The 25,134-nt window shown below is 47.9% G+C and overlaps 1 protein-coding gene across 1 annotated transcript in view; it reads right to left on the bottom strand.

Moving 5' to 3' along the window:
* Positions 1–25,134, bottom strand: part of MAST1 (microtubule associated serine/threonine kinase 1) — a 48,458-nt gene that overhangs the window by 8,684 nt on the left and 14,640 nt on the right. Inside the window, exons 6-18 of the mRNA XM_056855021.1 lie at positions 23,752–23,827; positions 22,113–22,322; positions 21,019–21,120; positions 18,354–18,486; positions 12,271–12,338; positions 10,105–10,190; positions 8,329–8,537; positions 6,854–6,992; positions 6,553–6,685; positions 4,957–5,122; positions 2,968–3,069; positions 2,097–2,219; positions 690–799 (exon numbers count right to left, since the gene is read on the bottom strand). Coding sequence (XP_056710999.1) covers positions 690–799; positions 2,097–2,219; positions 2,968–3,069; positions 4,957–5,122; positions 6,553–6,685; positions 6,854–6,992; positions 8,329–8,537; positions 10,105–10,190; positions 12,271–12,338; positions 18,354–18,486; positions 21,019–21,120; positions 22,113–22,322; positions 23,752–23,827 — 1,657 coding nt within the window. The remainder of the gene's footprint in view (positions 1–689; positions 800–2,096; positions 2,220–2,967; positions 3,070–4,956; positions 5,123–6,552; positions 6,686–6,853; positions 6,993–8,328; positions 8,538–10,104; positions 10,191–12,270; positions 12,339–18,353; positions 18,487–21,018; positions 21,121–22,112; positions 22,323–23,751; positions 23,828–25,134) is intronic.

Raw genomic sequence — 25,134 nt, 5'->3', positions numbered from 1 at the left:
AGGTACTGGAGATATAAATTTTATAGAAGACACAGGCAAAGCCCGTTAATTATATTATTTTTAGTTACTTTTTACTAACAATTCAAACTTGCTTAAAACAATAATGCTCTCATTTCCTTTTATTTAACAGTCTTTGATAACTGACACCTTGGTACTGGGGAGGTGGCTGCCTCATGGGCCGGATAACATCTTTCAAGGGGCCGGATCCAGCCCGCGGGCCGTATGTTTGACACCCCTAAGTTAGAGCGTCGGACCAGGATGTGGAAGACCCAAGTTCAAATCCCCGCTCTGCCAATTGAGTCCACTGGGCACCCTTGGGCCAATCACTCTTTCTCAGCCTACCCTACTCCACAGTGTTGTTGTGAGGATAAAATGGAGGAGAACAATGTTGTAAGTCCCTTTGGGAAAGTGGGGTAAACCCATCTAAATAAACAGATACATTATACACTTGGGAAAAAATTGACAAAGGGAGTTTTGACTCTTGAAAGCTTATACCCCTACCCCCCCAAAAAATCTTATTAGTTTCTAAGGCATTCCTGGACTCAAATCTATCTCTTCCACTGCGGACCAACATGGCTACCCTCTGAAAATTGAAAAACGTTTAAAAAGAATGGCAGCTTCCTAAGTGAAGCAAAATTGGAAGACTAGACAACAAAATTAAAACGAGCTGCAACAAACGAGGACGCCACCTTGCTGAATCGGGGGGAGCAAGACGAGAACTGCCGGATCTCCACCGGTTCGTCTTCTGTCGTGTCGTCGTCATCATAGGAGGTGGTATGGTGGTAGCGGTCAGACCGGGCTGTGGAAGAGAAAAGCCTGCTGGAGCTCATAGAGTTCTTTGGCCTCGTGCTGGGGGGGGTCTCGCTCCATCCCAGCTAAGCCCGGCCCAAACTGCAGGAACAGGAACCCCTAAAGGCCCCAAATGGGTCACGAACGAGGTGGGCTTACCAGTGTTTTATAAGTAAGCAAACTGCTGTATCCATGTACTCAGATGAATGATCCCACTACGAATAGGAAGACAACATCTAAAAAAGCAATATTTGAATCCAGCAGCACCTTAAAGACTAAAGACCTTAAAGAAAGGTTCCCAGGGTCGAAGTCTTCGAGAGTCACAGTTCCCTTTGTTAAACACAACAAATCTGATGAAGGGAGTTTTGATTCTCAAAATACCCTGGAAATTTGTCAGTCCTTAAGGTGCTACTGGACTTGAATCTCGCTGTTCTATTCTACGCAGATCAACACGGTTTCCATCTGAAAAAGCATTTCGTCTCTACCTAAACAACCCCCTGAAAAGGAGAGTGTCCGAGCAGCAATAATGCCACTGACTGGATGGATATTTTGGGTAATGCCGCTCTTCCAGAGAACCATTGGGTCTGTCCTTTGGTGAACTTCCTGAGGCAGTGAGTCCCACTGATGGCATCCTCCCTGCTTACCATTGCCTTGGAAAATAAAGTGATACTGCAAGTCACTAGCCAACATTTCAAAGCAGGGGACATTTTCGGGGGAAAGGGGTGGTAGCCCTTCATGGAGTGCAGCTAGGGAGAGAGGTGTGGGGTCAGCAGATGGTGGAAAATCATCACCGGCTTCACTCCGTCAGCCAATGCAGAATTTGGAAGCCGAAAAGGGCCGCGCTTGCTGTCTAAAACTCCACAGGAGCCTGGCGGTACCCTAAACACTAACCAGATTTTCATTATCTTCCTGTTTGTGGTGGTATCTTTCACCTTGAGACTGTAGGAATGCGGCTTAAAGACTGCCAAGGTTTCATGGACTAGAGTCGGGTTAAGCCTTTTGATGAGATGGCTGCCGTGGAAGTAGAGCCAAATCTGAAATGGCTGCCTCAGGAGGCAGAGCCAAACAGAATACCTCCCTCCTCACATCTCCTGGGAAGAAGGGAACCCTGAAGGGGGAATGGAACCACCACACCAGTTGCTTTCCAGTCCTCCTCATTGTCCCGTGGGAAACTCTTTCAACTGAATGAAGGAAGCCAAAAATGAGCCCTGCCTTACAATGGCCCCACCCACTTTCTGAAAACCTCGGTGGACGCCAAGGGAAATACTGGTAGACATAATGTTGGGGAACCCCCTTGCGATACTTGCTGTCAAAGTAGCTGGTGTCTTCTTCCGACTCCAGGTGGGGAATGAACTCCGCCTTCTGCCTCAGCAGCCCGTTCCAGTCCAGATCTTTGAAGAAGGAGTGCTGCTTTACTTCGTAGGCGCCACCTGCAATACAATCGACACTGCTCTCCTCTCCGGGACGCCACCACGAATCAGAGGGGGGGGATGATAAATGGGGAACAGGACAGACTGGCAAGGGTGTGTGTGCCCAAGTGGGTGGGCGACCAGGTGATCTTGCCTAGAAAGTAGCGATACTGCCCCTAAACAGAGAAAATAGGGCATGTCCCAAGTGCTTTGGGAAGGCTCACAAGGACCTCACCGAACCCAAAGCCGGCCAATAGTTCGGTGTCCCGGGTTGCGAAATTTCAGACACAGAAAACGAGGGAGTTCTATCAAAACTCCCTTGTTTTCTTTATTATTATTATTATTATTATTATTAGGGGGATACAGAAAGGAAAATATAGGGAAGGGTAAAAACCGTTTAAAACACAAAAACAATGTAGCATATCAATAAAACAATAGACTTAATCAAATGTGTGTGTGTGTTAAGTGCCGTCAAGTCGCTTCCGACTCATGGCGACCCTATGAATGAAAGTCCTCCAAAATGTCCTATCTTTGACACTTAATCAAATACAGTGCCATATAACAAGCATGAATATTAATCAAGTAAAACAGAATATACCTAAATGTATAGTTATAATTATAAAAATATAAAAATCAATCAAATTGTCTAGCTACTGCATAATAAAAGTATGTTTTACCGTTCGAAAACCCCTTGTTTTCTGTGTCTGAAATTTCGCAACCCGGGACACCGAACTCCTACCGTAGCCCGTCTGTCGGTACCAGTCCTTACCTGCACCCAGACGCAGAAGGGGGCTGGTCTGCAGGAGGCAGGAGATGAGGTGTTGGGAGTCGGCAGGAAGCGCCTCTTCGCCTTCTGGCCACAAGATGTCATCTGAAAGCGGCAGATCAGAGAGAAGACTCTTGGGAGGGGTCGCACGCGGCAGGAACCCCGGCTGTGCCATCTTGCCCCGCTAGGGTTGCCAGCCCCCAGGTATCAGCTGGAGATCTCCTGCTATTACTACTGATCTCCAGCTGATAGAGAACAGTTCACCTGGAGAAAATGGCCGCTTTGGCAATCGGACTCTATGGCATGGAAGCCCCTCTCCTCCCAAACCCCGCCCTCCTCAGGCTCCGCCCCAAAAACCTCCGGCCGGTGGCAAAGAGGGACTTGGCAACCCGATGCCCAGCCCAAGCTGAGAGAAGAACCCCGGCGGGAATCTGGTGTGCTTGTGGTCTGTTTGGTTTTTGGAGCATGCGACTTCTCCAAGGCAGAGACTGCGTTAAGTTTTTTAATCAGAATATACTGGAAATCTTGTAATTCCCCAGACATGGTTGAATGGATTAATAAGTTATTTGAGTACGCTTCATGTCAAAGCTAACACATCTGATGAAAAACTATCAAATATACGATTTTAACTTGAAATGGCAACCACTATATGATAAATATTTATGTGTTTCAAGATGTCTGACTTTTTTGCGGCTATAGAGGCTGAATCTTAAGGTAATGGCTAGCCTTAGAAGTTGGTTGTTTTAGAATACTGATATAAAAAGGGTATGTACAGTCAAATTGCAATAGCCAATACTCGATTATTAGCCACCTATTAATGCTCCCAATTTTCTAACTTTTTAATATGTAATTCAATATAGGATTTTAATTGTGCAAGTTTAAAGTTAAAGTTGAAGACAGATGAATGTATCCGGTATTATATTGAAGCTTGGACACCGACACCCTTTTTTTTATTCGACTCCCCCCCTTTCTTTTTCGGTATCCTTTTATATAAAAATAAAATGTTTTTAAAAAAGATTTTTAATCAGAAGGACTGACTCTCACTAGGCGCCCATCGGACCGTGACACTCTTCACCGGAGCGTCTCCTTGCTGTCTGCCGGCCTCTGTCTTGCGGAACGGGCTGCCACTGGAAGATAGCAGCGCGCCCTCTCCGGCTGTTTTCCGGGAGGGGTGCAGCACTGTTTCGTTTCAAAGAACTCTTACGATCGGTCAGTTTGGTTCTGGTGTTTTGTTTCGAATTAGCGTTGATGTAGTGGTTTCCATTTCTGTGTTTTAAAACCAATTTTTATTGCATTGATTGGCCGGAGCACCTTTTTTTGGGAAAGGCATTTTTATAAAGGCTTCCGATCTATAAAAAAAATACTTATGGCTGCAGCTAAAATATTATATCTGTCCCAAAAATTATCTCAACCTGAAGAATCAAATGACACCTCCACCCCAACGCTCCATTTCCAGCAGTCCTCCCTTCTTCTTACCAGAACCAATGGGTTGAAATTAAATCAAAAGAGTTTCCATCTAGACGTTAGAAAATTCTTCCTAACAGAGCGGTTCCTCAGTGGAACAGGCTTCCTCGGGAGGTGGTGAACTCTCCTTCCCTGGAGGTTTTAAAGCAGAGGCTAGATGGCCATCTGTCAGCAATGCTGACTCTATGACCTTAGGCAGATGATGAAAGGGAGGGCATCTTGGCCATCTTCTGGGCATGGAGTAGGGGTCACTGGGTGTGTGTGGGGGGAGGTAGTTGTGAATTTCCTGCATTGTGCAGGGGGTTGGACTAGATTACCCTGGTGACCCCTTCCAACTTTATGATTCTATTATTCGCTTCTCCAGTCTGGCACAACCCCATCTCTTCCCTGGCTCAATCCCTTGTTCACAACCAGAAAAGAGCAGGGGGCCCCTCACCCCCCCCCCCCAGCCACACCTCAAGCCGGTTCTAAGGCTGGGTAGCTGCTCCCGGCCGCACCAAAACGACTTAACATCTGCCTTCCACGTACCGGTGATGACTTGGCCAAACAGCTCTTCAGGCGTGTCTCCGAAGAAGGGCACGCAGCCCACCAGGAATTCGTACAGGATGATACCCATCGCCCACCAATCCACAGGCTTCCCGTAGCCTTGGCGAAGGATCACTTCAGGAGCAATGTACTCCGGAGTGCCGCACACCTGTCGAAACGCCAATGTTCATTTAGCTCGCTCCAATCTTGCGCTCAGGCTGGGGCAATTCCACAGAACTCTCTGGGAAACACGGAACGGTGCGCCCGTAGCAGTACTTTGATTATATCAGCAGAAAAGAGCAAGAGTCCAGTAGCACCTTAGGTAAAAGGTAAAGGTAGTCCCCTGTGCACGCACCGGGTCATTCCTGACCCATGAGGTGACGTCACATCCCGACATTTACTAGGCAGACTACGTTTACGGGGTTGTTTGCCATCGCCTTCCCCATTCGCCTACACTTGACCCACAGCAAGCTGGGTGTTCATTTTACTGGCCTCGAAAGGATGGAAAGCTGAGTCAACCTTGAGCCGGCTACCTGAACCCGACTTCCGTCGGGATAGAAGTCAGGTCGTGAGCAGAGCTTGGACTGCAATACTGCAGCTTACCACTCTGCGCCACAGGGCTCCTAGTAGTAGCACCTTAAGGACTAACAAAATTTCTGGTAGGGTATGAGCTTTTGTGAGTCACAGCTCACTTCTTCAGATACCTTCCTCAAATACCTTCAAGTATCTTCAGAAGAAGTGAGCTGTGATTCATGAAAGCTCCCACCCTGCCAGCAATGTTGTTAGTCTTTAAGGTGCTACTGGACTCTTGCTCTTTTCTACTGCTACAGACAGACTAACACGGCTACCCATCGCGATCTATCTCCATGGAAGGCATTTGATTATATCATCCCTTTCCTTGCTGGTCATGTGTGTTTTCCTGCAGTGTGGGTTTGTACCAGGTTCAACTGTTGGTGAACTCTGATTGCGTAAGGGTTTACTTTTATCTTTGACAGCTAATTAAAAGTTACAGAAATAGTAGACATTGCCTTTATTATAAAGGCAGCAGGCCAAGAGTTAAGAGTGAACGCTGGCCTCCTAATCTTGCTTTAGAAAAGATAATGAGCACATATCAGGTGTATTCTTAGATCCACCTGTTTGATTATCTCATCAGTAGTAAAGAACCAAACTAGATTATCATCTAGATGATAATCATATGTTTAAATTAGAAGAGATTTAGCATAAAATGCGACTGCTATTTTTCTATTTAAAATGTGTTAGTGTGATTTGTGTGTTTGTTTTGGCCATCTTCTGGGCATGGAGTTGGGGTCAATAAGGTTGAGAGGGGAGGTAGTTGAGAATTTCCAGCATTATACAGGGGTTGGACTAGATGACCGTGGTGGTCCCCTTCAACTCTATGACTCTATGATTTATTTTCAGAGTAAGATGCACTAGACCTGTCTAGGATTCTGAGTAGACCTGCTTAGGATTGTCCCCCACCCCCAGAACGTTGTTGGTCTCTAAAATGCTACTGGACTCAAATCTAACCTTCTAGCAGAATTTCTGCTCTAGAGATTTACACATGGACACGCGTATGCATTCACCTCAAGGGTCCCCCACCTGTTTGTCCAGGAACTCCCGGGCGTCCTTCTCAATGTGGCCTTCATAGAGGTTGGTGGTCAGGCTCATGAGACCCATCTTGGAGAGACCAAAGTCTGTCAACTTGATGTGTCCCATAGAAGTGATGAGGAGGCTGGGGAGGAAGCAGAAGAATCAGAGGGGCCAGAGAGCGCGTCACGGCCAGCCCCTCGACCAAGAAGTGATCTAGGGAGGGGGGATCAGTGCCCTTCCCCACTGAACAGTGCTGTCTCCCCTTAAGGAACAGAACTGGATGGGTGGGGGCCGCTGCTCGGTCTCGTACTTGTCTGGCTTCAGGTCCCGATGGACGATGCCGTAGTTGTGTAAGTACTCCAGGGCAAGGACGGTCTCAGCAAAATACATGCGAGCCATCTCAACGGGAAGAGCCCCAATATTCTTCAGGAGCGTGGCACAGTCCCCGCCTGCCAGAAGGAAGAAGAAGAAAAGTTACTTTTCTATATGCCGACTTTCTCTACCACTTAAGGAAGAATCAAAACGGCTTATGATCACCTTCCCTTCCCTTCCCCACAACACACACCCTGTGCGGTAGGTGAGGCTGAGAGAATTGTGACTAGCCCAAGGTCACCCAGCTTGCTTCATGTGTAGGAGTGGGGAAATAAATCCAGTTTACCAGATTAGCCTCTGCCGCTTATGTGGAGGAGTGGGGAATCAAACCCGGTTCTCCAGATCAGACTCCACCGCTCTTAACCACTACACCATGCTGGAAGGAAGGTCCAGTGGTTAGGGAGAGGACCAGGGCAGGTGTTTCGTGGAAATGGGTGCAGTGGGTGTTGGGAACTTTGCTTGAAGCACAAATTTATTCTAAACAGAACAAAATAAAACAACATTCTTGCGTGCAAGTGAGATTGTGGTACGTTAATCTAAGCAGGTTCTAGGGCTAGACTAATGAAATGGCAAATTCAATTTTTTTTTAAGATTTCTGGTTGCTTCTACAGCCCTAGTCCTATTGCACAGTTTACGGAATATCCCATCTTGCTGACTGTATTTGACTCACTCTGTGTCATCCACCTTGCGTCCCAGCGAGAAAGGGGGACTATAAATAACGTAAATAAGAAATAAATCAAATAAACGTAGTTGATGTTTGACTTCTCTTAATTGAAATTCTTAGTAATGTGATGTTGAATTAACTCTGTAAAATCCTGCACCCCAATAACTTTCCGGACCCCCAAGGCAACTGCTCCCTGAACCTCTGCCAATGCCCCCCTGGCACAGTCTAGGGCAGGGGTGTCAAACATAAGGCCTGCGGGCCTGATCTGACCCCTTGAGGGCACTTATTCGGCCCACGAGCCAGCCACCCCACCCTCACCCCCACTCTTGATCTGGCCTGGCAAGCCATGCCCCAGCCCAACCGACATTTATGTCATATCCGGCCCTTGTAACAATTGAGTTTGACACCCCTGGTCTAGGGGCTTTGCTGCATTCTCATTTTCCTCTCTTATGTGTTCCTGTTGCTTTGTTTATTCTTTTCTGCATGTGTTCTGCTCCCTCTAGTGGTTGATTTGATATTCCATCGCTCTATGTCTGGCATAGAAACCTGCAGTTTTAATCTACAGGGAGATATGCCGGACATAAACCGGTGTAATAATGAATCGACCACTAGAGGGAGAAAAACACATGCAGAAAAGAAAAAACCCTGAAGCTACAGGAACGTACAAGCAAGGAAAACGAGAATGCGGAAAAGCCCTAAGCGAAGGCAACTGCAGAGAGCCCGCAGCACTAGGGCATTCCACCCCGTACCTTCAACGTACTCCATGACCATGCAGAGGTAGCGCTTGGTCTCGAAAGAACAAAACATGCTGACCACGAAGGGGTTCTCGGCAAACGTCAGGATGTCCCGCTCCACAAAGGCCTGCTGGATCTGGTTCCGCAGAATGAGATTCTGCTTGTTAATCTTCTTCATGGCGAAGCGCTGGCGAGTCTCTTTGTGCCGCACGAGATACACGGCTCTGAGAGAGGAAGAAGCAGAGGAGACGCAGTCAGCGGGAGTCGCTTCCTGGGCTCCAGCCAACAGGACTCTGGGGGCCCTCCCGAAATCACAAGAAACAGAGACCAGGAGTCATCATGCACAGCTGCGGCTCAGTGACAGAACACCTGCATGGCACGCAGCAGGTCCCAGGTTCAATCCTCAGCAACACCAGTTCTTTATCATTATTTACTTCATTTAGAAGAAGAAGAAGTCCAAACCCTCTTGAGCTATTCATAGGATGTCCTATCCTGTTGATTGTACTTGACTTACACAGCGTAACCCAACCTTGAGTCTCAGAAAGGCAGACTATCTACAAAACAGACCCTGTTCCTATGTAGAGTGGGGGATTTCATGCACCTTCCACCTCAGTTACCCTGAAACGTAACGTGTGATGTGGCTATTTCACATTCACACCCAAGTCTCCATCTTCTTTCGGACTGGGAGACAGGGAGGCCGCATGAATTGGGGGCCTATGAGAACCTTTTCCGGTATCTTACATGGTCTGGGACCTTCGTATCTGTGGGACCGCCTCTCCTGGTATGTTCCCCAGAGGACTCAGCTAATAACTATCTTTTGGTGGTCCCCTGCCCGAGGAGTGTCCAGCTGGCCTCGACCAGGGCCAGGGCCTTCTCTGGCCTGGCCCCCACCTGGTGGAATAGCCTCTCTAGTGAGCCCAGGGCCCTGCAGGACCTTGGAGAGTTCCGCAGGGCCTGTAAAACAGAGCTATTCCACCAGGCTTATGGTTGAGGTCAGCTACGGTTCCTATATATGAACACTGGCCTCCCAAACCTCCCTGCTTTGGTAATATCTTTTTAATTCAATTTGTATTTATTCCATCTGCTCGCCTAGCTGAAGTTTGTGTTTTGTGTTACACTCTAGAGGAGCCTTAGGTAAATTATAGAAGAAGAGGAAGAGTAGTAGTAGTAGTAGTAGTAGTTAGTTTTTATATACTGACTTTCTCTACCATTTAAGGAAGAATCAAACTGGCTTACAATCACCTTCCCTCCCCACAACAGACACCCTGTGAGGTAGGTGGGGCTGAGAGAGCTGTGACTAGCCCAAGGTCACCCAGCTGCATTTGTGTGCAGGAGCGGGGGAAACAAGCCCAGTTCACCAGATTAGCCTCCGCCGCTCCTGTGGAGGAGTGGGGAATCGAACCCGGTTCTCCAGATCAGAGTCCACCGCTCCAAACTACCACTCTTAACCACTACACCACACTGATTTCATAGGGCTATTTTAAATTTTTTTTAATGCTTTTACTGATTTAATGGGACATTTATATTTTGTAAGCCACCCTGGGCCCGGTTTTGGCGGGGGAGAGCGGGTTAACAAGCGGAAATAATAAATAAATAAATGAATGAATACATACATACACACACACACACACAATAAATATCACACATTACATGGTGAAAATGGTGGACCAGCCTTCCCCTTCTGTTTGGCAACAGGGAATATGGCCCTGTCTTGGAGCTGAACCCCAAGCCAGGATAACCTCCTGTGCGGACATGACCAAGCGGTTTGGTACCCTCAGGCCGCTGACTTACCCATAGGCCCCGTTGCTGATTAGTTTAATGGTTTCGAAGTCCCCTTCTCCCGGCGGTTTCTTCGGCTTCGGAGTTGTCCCACGGCTCTGTAATGAGCAAGCATGTTGGGTAAGAAGGTATATGTGGTTCGTAAGGCGGACATAGGGGGTTACCGCACTTGTATTCCCAGCGACGTATTAAGAGTTTGAAAATGTTATAAAAAATACTGTTAGAACTTTCTATGTATTCCCACCAATGTATTTAGAGTTTGAAAACGTTATAAAAAATACTGTTCGCACTTTGTTTGGCCCCTTTAGCTGTGAAGACGTCTTCCAACCATTTATAAGCCGTGGTATCCAAAAAACCTTTTAAAGCGATGTTTTTTTATAACATTTTCAAACTCTTAATACATCGCTGGGAATACAAAGTGCGGTAACCCCCAATAGAGTCAGATTGCTATAGCATGAGAATGTTATAACCATCTATTGATGGAATCTACTAGGACCTCTCTGAATCCTCAGCTTTCATGCATTAAAAAATAATCATGGTAACAGAGCTATAACGCAATCCCAATTATTGATTTTTTTAAGCCCTCTGGTGGCGCAGTGGAGGAAAAACACAAGGAAAATGGCAGACAGTTAGGGTGGCCGGGTTCTCGCTGGCCACTGGTGGGAGCTTCCTCTGCGCAGGGCTGTGGGAAGCGATCCGCGCACGCGTGCACATAAGGCATGATAACATCACTTCTGGGTTTACCCTGCAAGTGCCTGCATCGTGCGGGATGCTCTAGCAGTTTCCTCCAAAAACTCTATGGAAAACATAGCGTTTCTGGAGGAAATTCCTAGAGTGTCCCCCGCAATTCCGGCGCACTGCACGCATGTGGATTGCTCTCTTCCTTGCTTTCACCTGTCAACCAGCTGAGGGTTGGCAGGCAGCCCCGTGGATTGGCAGGCATCACCGGGCATTTGGCAACCCTACAGGCAATGGAGAAAAGTGACCACAGAACTCCTCTGTGGTCACTCCAGTGGCAATCTGAACGCAGAAAGGCAGTGCAGTATAGTGATTAAGAGTGTCAGACTAAAGTCTGGGAGAACCAGGTTCAAATCCCAACCAACCCTGTCAGGGAAGCTGGCTAATTGGCCTTGGGCCGGTCACACACTATCAGACTAATCTACCTTGCAGGGCTGTCGTTGTGAGGATAAAGTGGAAGAAAGGAGAACGGGGTAAGCTACCTTGGGTCCCCATTGGGATGAAAGGTGGGGTATCAGTGACGTAAATAAAAATAAATAAGTACATTTTATGAATCAATACCATTTTTTTAGAGACCACTGAGGAAGACTCTAGTTGAAATGCATTTGGTCTACATGATATCCCCCAAAAATATTTCCCTCCTTTGGTCTGTATGATAACTTACATCCCTTCAGCGTATTTATTAAAGGAAGGCTGTTTTTCTAGGATTACATATGTTATTGCAACAGATTTTATCCTTTCCTCAACCTTTTTTTTTTTTTTTTGCGGGAGGGGGGTTATCTACATTTGAAGATGCAATCACAGGGAAATGGAGAATTTCCGCAACTTTTCCTTTCCTTTATCCCTTAGAAGCTCTTTGATCCATTTATCTTGAGCACCACGGTTTTAAATCTTATATGGAGGATATAGGGACTGAAATAAATTTTGCCACTGCCAGTGTAGCCTTGGGGATCTCTATCACTTAATAAAAAAGGCATTATATCAGATACAGAGGCATTAGATTTGTCTGTTCAAAGAGGAGAAATATATCGTAATCTAAGATCCACACAGAAACAACATTCCAAGAGCACATGAGCTTGTGAGTCGATGGAGCCGGAAGAGCACAAATGAGTCCTTTCCGAGTATGGTAGGTTCAAAAATCTACTTTGCATACCCATAGAGGGGTATTTCCGCAACCTCATCCTGAGCCCAATTCCTCGTGTTCTTTTTTCCCTGTGCGAGAGCGAACGATTGGCCAAACGGGGTGCACTCCACCACCACCCCTGCGCTCCACCACCACCCCTTCCCCAGCACGATTCACGTGGTTGTGTTTGCAACAGCAGCAGCGGAAACAGTAAACAGGGGTGAAGGCGAAGGTGACTCCGGGATTTGTGTATGTGCGAAAAGCTGGGGTGGATGGCGCAGGGCCGGAGCCGGCAGAGCCGAGCCCAGCGTACTGACCTCCGCGAACTCCTCTGTCTCTGGGGTGTTGGATCCTCCGCTATCGTGCTCCTCCACATACAGGACATCTGACGACAACAGGGTTTGGAAAGAGCCAAAGGGAAAGCCAAGGGAACAAGACTTTAGCATCCCCGTTGTCATTCATGAAAGCACAGAAAGGAACGAGACCGAGATGGCGTGCACAGCCATGCATGCACACGAGCGCGCATGCATGTGGTCGAGACATACGCACACTCTGCATGCTATACGTGCAAGTGAGATACACACGTGCAATCGCTGGCATGCTAACGTGAGTTTAGCTGGCAGATCAGGAGAAGCAACTCATGCCTTTGCGGAAACAAAACCCCCGGGCAAAACATGCTCTCGTGCACGTCGACACAGTGAAAGATGTATACGTTAGCTCTGCGTGTGCGCAGGTGTTCAAATAATGGCCGAGTTTCAGAGGTTAGCCGTGTTGGTCTGCAGGAGAAGAGGTAGATACGAGCCCAGTAGCACCTCAGAGGTCAACAGGATTTTCAGGGTATACGCTTTCAAGAGTTCATATCTGATTAATGTTTGTTGGTATGTTTAGCCTGAAGAGAAGACTGAGAGGGGATATGATAACCATCTTCAAATACTTGAAGGGCTGTCATAGAGAGGAGGGTGCCGAGTTGTTTTCTGTTGCCCCAGAAGGTCGGACCAGAACCAACAGGTTGAAATTAGATCAAAAGAGTTTCCGTCTAGACATTAGGAAGAAGTTTCCAACAGAGCGGTTCCTCAGTGGAACAGGCTTCCTCGGGAGGTGGTGGGTTCTCCTTCCCTGGAGGTTTTTAAGCAGAGGCTAGGTGGCCATCTGTCAGCAATCCTGCTTCTATGACCATAGACAGATCATGAGAGGGAGGGCATCTTGGCCATCTTCTGGGCACGTGGGGGTCACTGGGGGTGTGTGGGGGAGGTAGTTGTGAATTTCCTGCTTTGTGCAGGGGGTTGGACTAGATGACACTGGTGTTCCCTTCCAGCTCTATGATTCTATGTAGGGAGCTTGACTTTCGAAAGCTCCTACCCCGAAAATCTTGTTGGTCTCTAAGATGCTACTAGATTCAAATCTAGCAGATATAATGGTTGTTTCACTCACGCTGGAACATACACACAGCAGTGAAACCCTGGGCACATAAAGGCAAACATACAAACACTTACAAAAACAGCCAGAAACGTATATCAACAGGTTGGTATAGTAATTCATCTACATTTACTATTTCATTGTGCAATTTTGGGATCCCTCCTGAACTCAGGGCCCCAAAAGCCCCTCGACACCCCAAAATTGGACCTGTACTTCCGTGGCGCAGAGTGGTAAGCTGCAGTACTGCAGTCCAAAGCTCTGCTCCCGACCTGAGTTCGATCCCGACGGAAGTCGGTTTCAGGTAGCCGGCTCAAGGTGGACTCAGCCTTCCATCCGAGGTCGGTAAAATGAGTAACCAGCTTGCTGGGGGTAAAGTGTAGACAGTTGGGGAAGGCAGTGGCAAACCACCCCGTACACACAGTCTGCCTAGTAAACGTCGGGATGTGACGTCACCCCATGGGTCAGGAATGACCCGGTGCTTGCACAGGGGACTACCTTTACCTTTTTACTTCCCTGAGTATCAGAATCCTGAATCCAGGTAGACACTTCCTGACGTACTGTAGTCTGGCCTCTGGGCCAAACTATACAGGACAGGACAGGTCCAAATTTCCCTTCCCCGCAGGGAGAAAAGGAGCTGGGGGGTGTTGATTTTCACCCACGAGGCAAGGTTAAAGATTCATACCCCCATGCCGGTGCTCTGATCAGATTTGGAGCACCCCACCCTGAAAAGACCAAGCCAAGAAGCAGCACAAGAATTCCCCTTATCATGCATAGTCTGGCTCTCAGCATGCCAGGGGAAAGCAGGAAGCGGCCCCAGCCCTTGAGATGCACCCTGCGTAGGATCTGCCTGTCACCTGAACCAAAGCAACCCCAGAGTTAACTCCTTCTGCTCATTATTCAGCCATCTGAGCCCAATTTAGCGTACAGCCAGCAAGAAGATTATAGAGGGAAAAGACATGACGAGGCGGGAGGCTGAGGCAATGTTGGATTGGATGCAAAAACAGGACGTTCCTGATACTTTGCCGCCAATCTCTGTGCTTTCGGTCACCCGGAAGATGGGCGCGTCAGCCCCCTTCTTGCTTCACGGTTTGGGTCCGTGTTTCCCGGAATAATCTCTGGAGTACTCGGTGCATGTGGAGCAGCAGAAACAGGGAAATAACTCAAACCGCCCCCCCACCCATGCCCAGTACTGTTTTGGCATGGAAAATGGCTGGGGGGGGGGGGAAGCAGGAACCCCTCCTCCCCCCGCAATGGTGTCCCGAGCCGAAACAGACTCTCCTTTATTGTCTAATGGCCATTTCCCCCCAGCTGCTGCGGAGTTGCAGGGAACCCGAACCCAACTCCAAGTGAACATCTGCTTCCTCCGAGACTCCATTTCAGCGCTTTCAAAAATATAAGAAAATTTAGAATTGAGTTGTTCCAACCATCTAAGTCTAGAACATAAGAAAAGCCCTGCGGGATCAGACCCAGGCCCATCAAGTCCAGCAGTCTGTTCACACAGGGGCCAAACAGGGGCCTCCACGAAGCCCACAAGCAAGACGACTGCAGCAGCATTATCCTGTCTGTGTTCCACAGCACCTAAAATAATAGGCATGCTCCTCTGATCCTGGAGAGAACAGCCATGCATCATGACTAATATCTATTTTAACTAGTAGCCCATGAATACCCCTTTCCTCCATGAACATGTGCACTCCCCTCTTAAAGCCTTCCAAGTTGGCAGCCATCACCACATCCTGGGGCAGGGAGTTGCACAAGTTAACTATGCATTGTGTGGAGAAGTACTTCCTTTTATCTGTTTTGAATTTCTCACCCTCCAGCTTCAGCAGATAACCCCACGTTCTGGTATTATGAGAGAGGGAGAAAAGCTTCTCCCTGTCCACTCTCTCCAAACCACGCATAATTTTATAGTCCTCTATCATGTCTCCCCTCAGCCACCTTCTTTCCAACCTAAACAGCCCTAACCGTTTTAACCGCTCCCCATAGGACAGTTGCTCTGGTCCCCTGATCATTTTGGTTGCTCTTTCCTGCACCTTCTCAAGCTCTGTAATATCCTTTTTTAGGTGTGGTGACCAGAACAGTACACAGCATCCCAAGTGTGGTCTCACCATAGATTTGTAAAAGGGCAGTATGATAGCAGCAGTCTCCTAAGGTCCGGCGTTGTGTCTTCATCAGGATGCAAAACTGGTTTTAGTAAAGTGTTGGCATTGATGTTAAGAAATAGCCTCAATGGGCAATGATCACTTAGGGGGCGGTTAGCCACCTCAAACTTAACCACGGAGTTCAGTAGGGCAGAAGAAACAGCAATATAGTCTATTGTACTAGCCCTAAAAGTTGATAAGTAAGTGAAAGCGCCCCCAGTACTATCCAGGGTTGTACCATGTAGAACACGTAAGTTAGTCTGGGAGTAAAGGTAAACTTTCCCTGTGTAAGCACCACGTCATTCCTGACCCATGAGGTGACGTCACATCCCGATGTTTACTAGGCAGACTTTGTTTTACGGGGTGGTTTGCCAGTGCCTTCCCCAGTCATCTTCCCTTTACCCCCAGCAAGCTGGGTACTCATTTTACCGACCTTGGAAGGATGGAAGGCTGAGTCAACCTTGAGCCGGCTACCTGAAACCAACTTCCGTTGGGATTGAACTCAGGTCGTGAGCAGAGCTTTGGACTGCTGTACTGCAGCTTACCACTCTGCGCCACGGGGCTCTTTAGTCTGGGAGAGCAGTCCCCAAAATTTAAGCCCAAACGTATTAATTACCCTATCCTTAGATGATCGTTCCAGTAGAGTAGCATGGGTAGCGATTTGCACCTCGATGTTCGCTCCTGATGAACATCTACTTTGGCTCCCGCTCATGCTCGTGCATGGGAACCTAGTCCTCGCTGAGGTAGCAAGCCTCCGGCTAGGCAATACCATTTTAGGCTGCAGGTGGGGGTTCATATCATTGCCTCCACTTGGCGGTCGTGCCTCAGCGAGAACTAGCGTCGTGAGAAGACGAGGACTCATAGCCGGCTACCTCTGGCACAGTGTCCAGTTCACTGTGGCAGAGCTGCTGAGAGGAACGGAGCGGGAGTTTAAAATAAAAATAACGGGGCTGTTTGGGGAACCAAACAAAGTTCTGCTGGGAGATAGTGGAAGCGTCACATTCCTCGCCTCCCATCGCATGTGCTGAATGTGCATGCATGTGTGCTTTTTTGGGCTGGGGGGGTCGGGGACAGCTCAAGGCAATCCTGCACTAAATAATTTTGTTCCTTTGCAAAGGGCAAGCATAAGGTACCCTAAGGGTAACAAACAACACGTACCATGGGGCTAATATTGATACAAGTGATCTTATGAATGATATATAATAGATTTAATACATACACAGATAAACAACTTATATCTAGCCCTGTTCGAGCCTCTATGCATCCAACGTGAATATTAAATATACAAAATAAATAAACACAAAAGTACGACCAGGCAAAAATACCAAAGCTTTGACCAGATGCGTTTTGGTTGTAAAAACTTCTTCAGTGGTCTACAAACGTAAAATTCTGAATACTATGCCATTATACAAGAACCTGAATTTATGTGAATATTACAGTCTTTGTGACTGAGTAAAATGGTGTTTGTAAAATTCAAAATGTACTCATGCAATCTCCATCCAGGGTTGCCTATTTTGGATTTATGCTTCCGTGTATCTACTGAAGTACATTGTTCAAATTCTGTCAGTCATTTGTATTCAGAATAGATAAGAGTCTTGAACAGGGCTAGATATAAGTTGTTTATTAGTGTATGTATTAAATTTTATTACATGTCATTCATAAGATCACTTGAATCAATATTAGCCCCATGGTACACGTTGTTTCTCACCCTTATGGTACCTAATTCTAGTTGTTGTTGTTTAAGGTTAAGGTTTTTTCCCCCCTTTTCATTTCTGGCCTTGTGCAAAGGGCACCTATTCTGTGTCATTCTCATGCCTCTGCGGGGCACCCCACTAATCACTATTCCCCCCATAGGGGTCAATTCTTCATTAAGACCGTGAAAATGTCCACAGGCTCGGCTGTTAGTGCTTCTCTATTTGGGTTTCTGCTTAGGAAACAGACCACCTGGCCATACAACCCGGCACACAGAGCGATCGATCGCCCTGAGCTAGGGTTGCCAACTCTGGGTTACAAGTTTCTGGATATTTGGGGGATGGAGCCTGGGGAGGGCGGGGTTTGGAGAAGGGAGGGGCCTCCGCAGGGTGTAACGCCATAGACTCCACCCTCCAAAGCAGCCCTTTTCTCCAGGCGAACAGACCTCAGTCGTGGGGAGGGGCCGTGGCTCAGTGGCAGAGCCTCTGCTTGGCCTGCAGAAGGTCCCAGGTTCAATCCCCGGCACCTCCAGTTAAAGGGACCAGGCAAGCAGGTGATGTGAAAGACCTCTGCCTGAGACCCTGGAGAGCCTTAGAGAGGGGCCGTGGCTCAGTGGCCTCAGTTTGGCATGCAGGAGGTCCCAGATTCAATCCCCAGCATCTCCAGTTAAAGGGACTAGGCGAGTAGGTGATGTGAAAGACCTCTGCCTGAGACCCTGGAGAGCCGCTGCCGGTCTGAGTAGACGATACTGACTTTGATGGACCGAGGGCCTGATTCAGTAGAAGGCAGCTTCATGTGTTCATGAAGATCAGTTGTAATTCCAGGGGTTCTCCAGGCCCTACCTGGAGGCTGGCAACACTACTCTGAGCACTGCGGAGACAATAAGGACACACCCGGGAGGAAAAATGCACTCGGTAGGGGAGAAACAGCCTGCGGTTCTCAGGATCAATGTAACGCCACACTCAACAGCCAGAATGAAGGATGGCTTGCACGTACCCACAGAAGTCACAAGGCACGCATGCGGAAACATGCATGGAATCACAGACAATGTACCCCATGACACGTATTGTGGCCCAGGCACGTATAGAAAAGGCCGCCTGCTTGCCTGGAGGGTTTTTTTTTTTTTTGAGTTTTTTTTTTTTTTGCTGAGCTACCTGGGAAGGGGTCTCGGGTGAGCCCCAGCTGGCTGATGATGTAGCGAGGGATGTCCGTCTTGACCAGGTGCCCCTCTTTGGCGTGGTCCTCGGCTGCTTCCAGCAAGTGGTAAAACTCCTCAGGGTTGAACTCCTGAAAGGCAGCGGAACGGTCAGGATTAGAGTCGAGGACTGTCCCATCAAGGCGTCACTATTTCCACCGAACGGGAGAATCTTAGCTGCAAAGGGGCTCCTTGGTGGAAGTCATCAAGGCTCTATGTGGTTGTCGTTGTTGGAGAGCCACACTTGGAGGGGAACCGAGTTCAAATCCCTGCTTAGCTGTGAAGCTCACCGGGTAAGCCTGGGCCGGCCATTCTGTCAACCCAATTCATCTTAGCCGCTCTGAGCCCAGCCTTGGTTGGATAGACAGCGCGGTAACAAATTCTATTATTATTATTGTTGTTGTAGCTGCTGTTGCTACTGTTGTTATTATTATTAATAATAATAATAGGATAAAATAGGATCTTCTCTGTTTGCACTGCCTAAACCAGGGCCCCCCAACCTTTCTTCCCCCCCTCCAAATCCCAGATTTTATTTCTTAGCAAGTCTTTAATGGTAAGAAAATATACATGTTCCCCTCAAACAAGTGGGAAAACCCTTAAAATGTTTAATACCAGTTAACAACCTTTTCGAAGGTTTTGCCTTGGAGTTGCCACTCTTTACATGCACTTTTCCCCCATTCGTATTCTCAAAACTCAACAATAAGCCCCCATGCAGAGTTTTGAGAATTCGGATGGGGGAAATGTGCATCTATAGAGTGGCAAATCCAAGACAAAACCTTCCATGAATAAATGGAGCCTGAGTTAGGAAGAAACCACCAAGCACCCACATTATTAGCAGTTTCATTGCCAAAAAAATAAAATGCAAGGTAACACTAGCACTAGAAGGAGAAACAGGCATAAATTAATTTGATACGTTTTTCTTCTACTTTTGTCCAAACCAGCTAAAAATAACCGTCAAGTTATCCAAATGCAGTCTGGATCACAAAACCTGAACGTTGCTTCTCTGAAATGTCTAGCTGGAAACTCTTTTGATTTAATTTCAACCCGTTGGTTCTGGTCCGACCTTTTGCAATGCAAAACCGGGAAGGTGAAGGGCCTTTTCTAAACCCCATTTTTTATTTGGGAAAAAAAGTTGGATGGCTAAAAGTGTTCAAAATCCATGCATGCTTTAAAAACACCACGCATCCCCCCTCTCATCCCTCCGCAAGTGATGGGCGATGCAGTTTATCCTCCAGCCGGATGGCAATTAGCCAGGTGGAGGAAGCGAGCGTGCCTCGTGGTTGGCTGGAGGGTTGTTAGGGAAACCAGCAGGCAACCTTCAACGCTGACTGTACAGGTAGAGCGAGCGATGCTCGGTGCCACATCTGGGGGGGGCGTTCTGCTTCCAGTGGGAGAGCCCAGATGTGGAACATGCAACAGGACAGGATAAGGTGGCCAACTCCTGCTTGGGAAATCCCTGGAGATTTGGGGGTGGCGCCTGGAGAGGGACCGCTGCAGGTATAACCCTGTTGAGACCATCCTCCAAAGCAACAGCTGGGAACAAAACCCAACGGAGTGTCTAATCCTGGCTTGTATTCAAGGCCGGTACCACCATCAGGCGAACGAGGGGGCAGACCTCAGAGGGGTGCAGGACTGGCCCGAGGGGCACAGTTTTGAACAGATTAATTTCTTGAAAAAATGCAACTGACAATTTATATTTTTTTTAATTTTAAGATAAGCACCACAACAGTGCTATGGAAAATAATTAATTATAACGTCTTATAAAAAGTTTTGTAGGAATGCATCAGGCTTTTATTTTTTTCTACAAGACATCTGTTTTTGAAAACTGATTAGCAATGGGGGGCACAAGTAGTTAGCCTTGCCTAGGGCACAAAAAAGACTGGCACCGGCCCTGCTTGTACGTGCCGCGGCTAAAATACGGGCTTGCCCTCTTTGCTGCAGGCCACGTGCAAAGTAAATCCCACAAGGTTTATCACCTGGGAAATGGCTGCACCACACTAAGGTTGCCAAGCGTGGGTATGGAAACTTGTGGAGATTTTTTTTGGGGGGGACCCCTGGGGAGAGCAGGGTTTGGGAAGGGGAGAGAGACCTCAGCAGGTATAATGCCATACAGCCCACCCTCCAGAGCATCCATTTCCTCCAGGAGAACAGATCTGTGTCATCTGGAGATCGGTTGTTCCAGGAGATCTCCAGGTCCCACCAAGAGGCTGGCAACCCTGGTACAGGGAAGTGCCTCCGAGCATGAACGGAGTGCCTTTCCTGGGCCACAGTCTGTCCCCAGGAGGGGAGAACGTGAAGGGGGCAGGTGGGGACAGAACCTGAGAGAAAGAGACAGAGAGGGAGGGGAGGGGCTGTGGCTCAGCGGCAGAGCATCTGCTTGGCATGCAGAAGGTCTCAGGTTCACAGAGAGAGCACCTTCTCAATTCCAGAAGGAAGAATGGCAGCTATAGTTACCTTGGGGCAGGATTCATTCCCTAAATTCTTGGGGCAGCATATAAACCCTTGTTGGTCTCTAAGTTGCTACTGGACTCCAATCTTGCTGTTCTGCTGGAGTAACGGATCCTTCTGGGCTGTCCTGCCTATTCTCCCCATCCTTCCCCCACCACCATCTTTCGATGCCTCACCAGGCACTCGAGTAGCCGGGCTGGACGGGAGATGATAATCAGCAGCTTCTTCACCAGCTGAGTGACAAAGGTCACCTCCTCGCTCTCAGATCGCTCGTAGGCCTGCAAGCAAGAGAAGAGGCAGTTGGTCAGAGAAGGAGTTGGTGGGGGAAATCACCAGGGCCCTCCCTCCATGACCCTCTGACGCAAAGCTCCTGGGGTCCCAGATACCTCCCTTGGACTACTAGGGTCGCTTTATTATACAGAAGAAGAGGAAGAGTTGGTTTTTATACCCCAATTTTCTCTACCTTTTAAGGATACTCAAACTGGCTTATGATTGCCTTCCCTTCCTCTCCCTACAACAGGCACCTTGTGAGGCAGGTAGGGCTGAAAGCGTTCGGAGAGAACTGGGACTGGCCCAAGATAACCCAGCAGGTTTCATGTGGAGGAGCGGGGAAACTAACCCAGTTCCGTTCACGTGTAGGAGTGGGGAAACCAACCTGGTTCCCCAGATTAGAGTCCACCGCATATGTGTAGGAGTGGGGAATCAAACCCGGTCCTCTAGATTATAGACTCCGCCGCTCATGTGTAGGAGTGGGGAATCAAACCTGGTTCTCCAGATTAGCGTCCACTGCATATGTGTAGGAGTGGGGAATCAAACCCGGTCCTCTAGATTATAGACTCCGCCGCTCATGTGTAGGAGTGGGGAATCAAACCAGGTTCTCCAGATTAGAGTCCACCACTCATGTGTAGGAGTGGGGAATCAAACCAGGTTCTCCAGATTAGAGTCCACCACTCATGCGTAGGAGTGGGGAATCAGACCTGGCTCTCCAGATTAGAGTTTGCTGCTCATGTGAAGGAGTGAGGAAACCAACCTGGTTCTCCAGATTAGCGTCTACCACTCATGTGGAGGAGTGGGGAATCAAACCCGGTTCTCCAGATTAGAGTCCACTGCTCCAAACCACCCCACCATCATCCGCTCCTAAATTTAGCATTCTCCAGAGACCTCCTCTCCAAGCCAACCCTGGATGGTTACACTAGTAGGGTATGTCTTCTGACACCCTGCCCGTTCTCCCGAGCCCCGCCGAGCCCGTGAGAGATCCACGTGCACTCACGTCTTTCAGCAGCTTCTCCATGTTCTCCTGCAGCTCGTAGAAGTAGACGGTGGTGATGAGGCCCTCCTGGGACTTGGCCAAACAGTCCCTGGCCAGCTCGATGACCTGGTGGTGTATGAAGCTGAGGGCCCCATCGGCCAAAGGCAGCACGCTGTCCGGCTCGTAGGTCTTGGCAAAATCTTTCAGCTTCTCTTCCATTTGAGCCGTGGCCTGTTTGGGTAAGAAACGGAGGTTCGTGTCCAGGGGAAAACAGGACTTGTTCAAGCAACCCGGGTAGACCCAACCCCCTTTCCAATGCCAAGATGCGAGCCAGGGAATTCAGGTTCCCAAACAATGTGCTATGCCCTCTATGCTCCTCAATTTTAAAAAAGTGAAATCCTGGCTCACAAGGACCTTCATGTTTAAGCAAAATGCTTGATAGGTCACAAGCGTTCCTTAGACCAGATATCAAGGTGAAAGCATCAATAAATCATCTAGCTTTAGAAAGCTATTGCCAATATATAGAAAGCTATTGCCAATGTTAAGTAGGGCCACAAATGTATGCCATCATGGTGGAAAGTAGCTATAGACAGATACGCATATTTCTTTTCTAGATTGAATAATATTAAATTTGTATAATCATTTTTTAGATATAATTGATGATATAGTAATGGATATAAGTATAAGGAAATAATTTTTAAGTTTCGCATGGTTGTTAATTTTGCTGGAAGGGGGGGAGGATAATTATATATAGCCCCCGCTTGGTGTAAGATGTATTTACTGGCAAGATTTAAAGATTAATGCTAGATAATACAGATTGATGTATCTCCGTTCATAGATGAAGACCCTGTTTTAGGCATGGATCATTGACTATGTATATGGGGGGGGTGTTCTATGTTGTATGAGTTGTTTTTATGTTGTTTGGAAAATTAAAAAATTAATTAAAAAATAAATCATCTAGCTTTATACAGTCCCCTTTCTCTCTTTAAAGCATCTTACAATGAGCATCCAGGCTCAGAGGTTCTCCTTCTATTTTCTTTTGAGGGGTACACACGCACAAAAAAACCATTCTATTTTTATTCATTCATTTATTTCCATTATTTGTAGTCCGCCTTTCTCAAGTGGACTCAAAGCGGATTACACAATTTTCTGTCATATTTATTCATGTAAGTCCGAGGTCCCCAACCTTTCTGAGCCTGTGGGGCACCTCTGGCATTCTGTCACTTGGCGGGCACCAGGAAAGGTATATGCAAGAGTTATGGTGCCCAAAGGCACTACGTGGGGATCCCTGATATAAGCAATAATTGCATTTCATATTCAGGTATCGATGCCCCTGTTGGGTTCTGATTCAGACTCTGGTCCCGATTCTTTCTCTTTTTCAGTCTTTCTCAACATTTTTGTGTGGAATACTGTAATAATTATAAGAGAACAACGCAAAAAAAAAAAGCCTTCTTTGACAAGAGGCTGTCTCTACTAGGCACAACACGGGCAACGGGGTTCAACACTCTGAAGCCTTTCTCTTGGGTCTTGCCAATAGGAAGTGGCCCAGGGCAAAACCTGTCTCGTCGCCTCCTTTCCCACTAGCAAGGCACTTGGCCATTTCTCAGGTTCCCAGGTCAGGCATTCCCCACAGGAGGGTCTTTGACAGAAAAGCTCTTACCTTGGGGAATCGTTCCTTGTAAACATGATTCATCATCACTATCTCATTGTCATAGGAAGAGGGAGACCGGCCCGGGCTGCGAAGGAAGAAAAAAGCATCAGTTGTCCGTGGCAATCTCTTCTGATCCCTTATACCCCACCCCCATGCTCCTCGATCCTGTATAGGGGGATTCTACTCATTATTTTTATTTAAATAGGTATTTATGACCAACGATCTGCTAGATTGGTTCTTGTAGGTTATCCGGGCTGTGTAACCGTGGTCTTGGAATTTTCTTTCCTGACGTTTCGCCAGCAACTGTGGCAGGCATCTTCAGAGTAGTAACCACGGTTACACAGCCCGGATAACCTACAAGAACCAATGAACTCTGACCGTGAAAGCCTTCGACAATGATCTGCTAGATGTTGTACAGAACTTGCCCTGATTTACATTAGATGTGCCAGGTGGGTTTTTTGGGGGGGCGGGGAGACCCTTCAGGATCAGAGGAGCATGCCTATTATCTTAGGTGCTGTGGAACGCAGGCAGGAGAATGCTGCTGCAGCCGTCTTGTTTGTGGGCTTCCTAGAAGCACCTGGTTGGCCACTGTGTGAACAGACTGCTGGACTTGATGGACCTTGGCCTGATACAGCATGGCCTTTCTTATGTTCTTTTGGAGATGGGGCTATCCGTTGCTACCAGTATAAAAGGGTGCTAGTCATGATGCATAGCTATTCTCTCCAGGATCAGAGGAGCATGCCTATTTATATTAGGCGCTGTGGAACGCAGGCAGGACAATGCTGCTGTAGCCGTCTTGCTTGTGGGCTTCCTGGAGGCATCTGGTCGGCCACTGTGTGAACAGACTGCTGGACCTGATGGGCCTTGGTCTGAGCCAACAGGGCTTTCCTTGTGTTCTTATGCAGGATGGGGCTATCCACGACTCCTAGTCATGATGCACACCTATTGTCTCCAGGATCAGAGCAGCATGCCTATTATCTTAGGTGCTGTGGAACGCAGGCAGGATAATGCTGCTGCAGCTGTCTTGCTTGTGGGCCTCCTAGAGGCACCTGGTTGGCCTGTAAGAACAGACTGCTGGACTGTCTGTGGTTCCCCCCTCCTCTCTTTTTCCAGTTTTAGGATGAGAGAACACAACAGGCCCAAAGTCACCCAGGCCTTTTATGAATGGCTGTTTCCCTAATTATTTAGGGGCTTGTTTTGATTATGCATGCATTTCCCAACTATCAGCGGTTGCTCTCCCCATGTGTTTTTCATGCGTTTTGCCCACGTTTTCTGGATCCTGACTAAACAGCATCCAGAAAATGCGGGGGAAATGCGCAGGGAGAGCGAGGCGACCTCTGAAGGTCGGCAAATGCATGCATAATCAAAACAAAGCCCCAAAGTAGTCGGGGA

This window comes from Euleptes europaea, chromosome 1, assembly GCF_029931775.1.
Source record: "Euleptes europaea isolate rEulEur1 chromosome 1, rEulEur1.hap1, whole genome shotgun sequence".
NCBI classification, from domain to species: domain Eukaryota; kingdom Metazoa; phylum Chordata; class Lepidosauria; order Squamata; family Sphaerodactylidae; genus Euleptes; species Euleptes europaea.
This window is presented reverse-complemented; position numbering and strand designations above follow the sequence as displayed.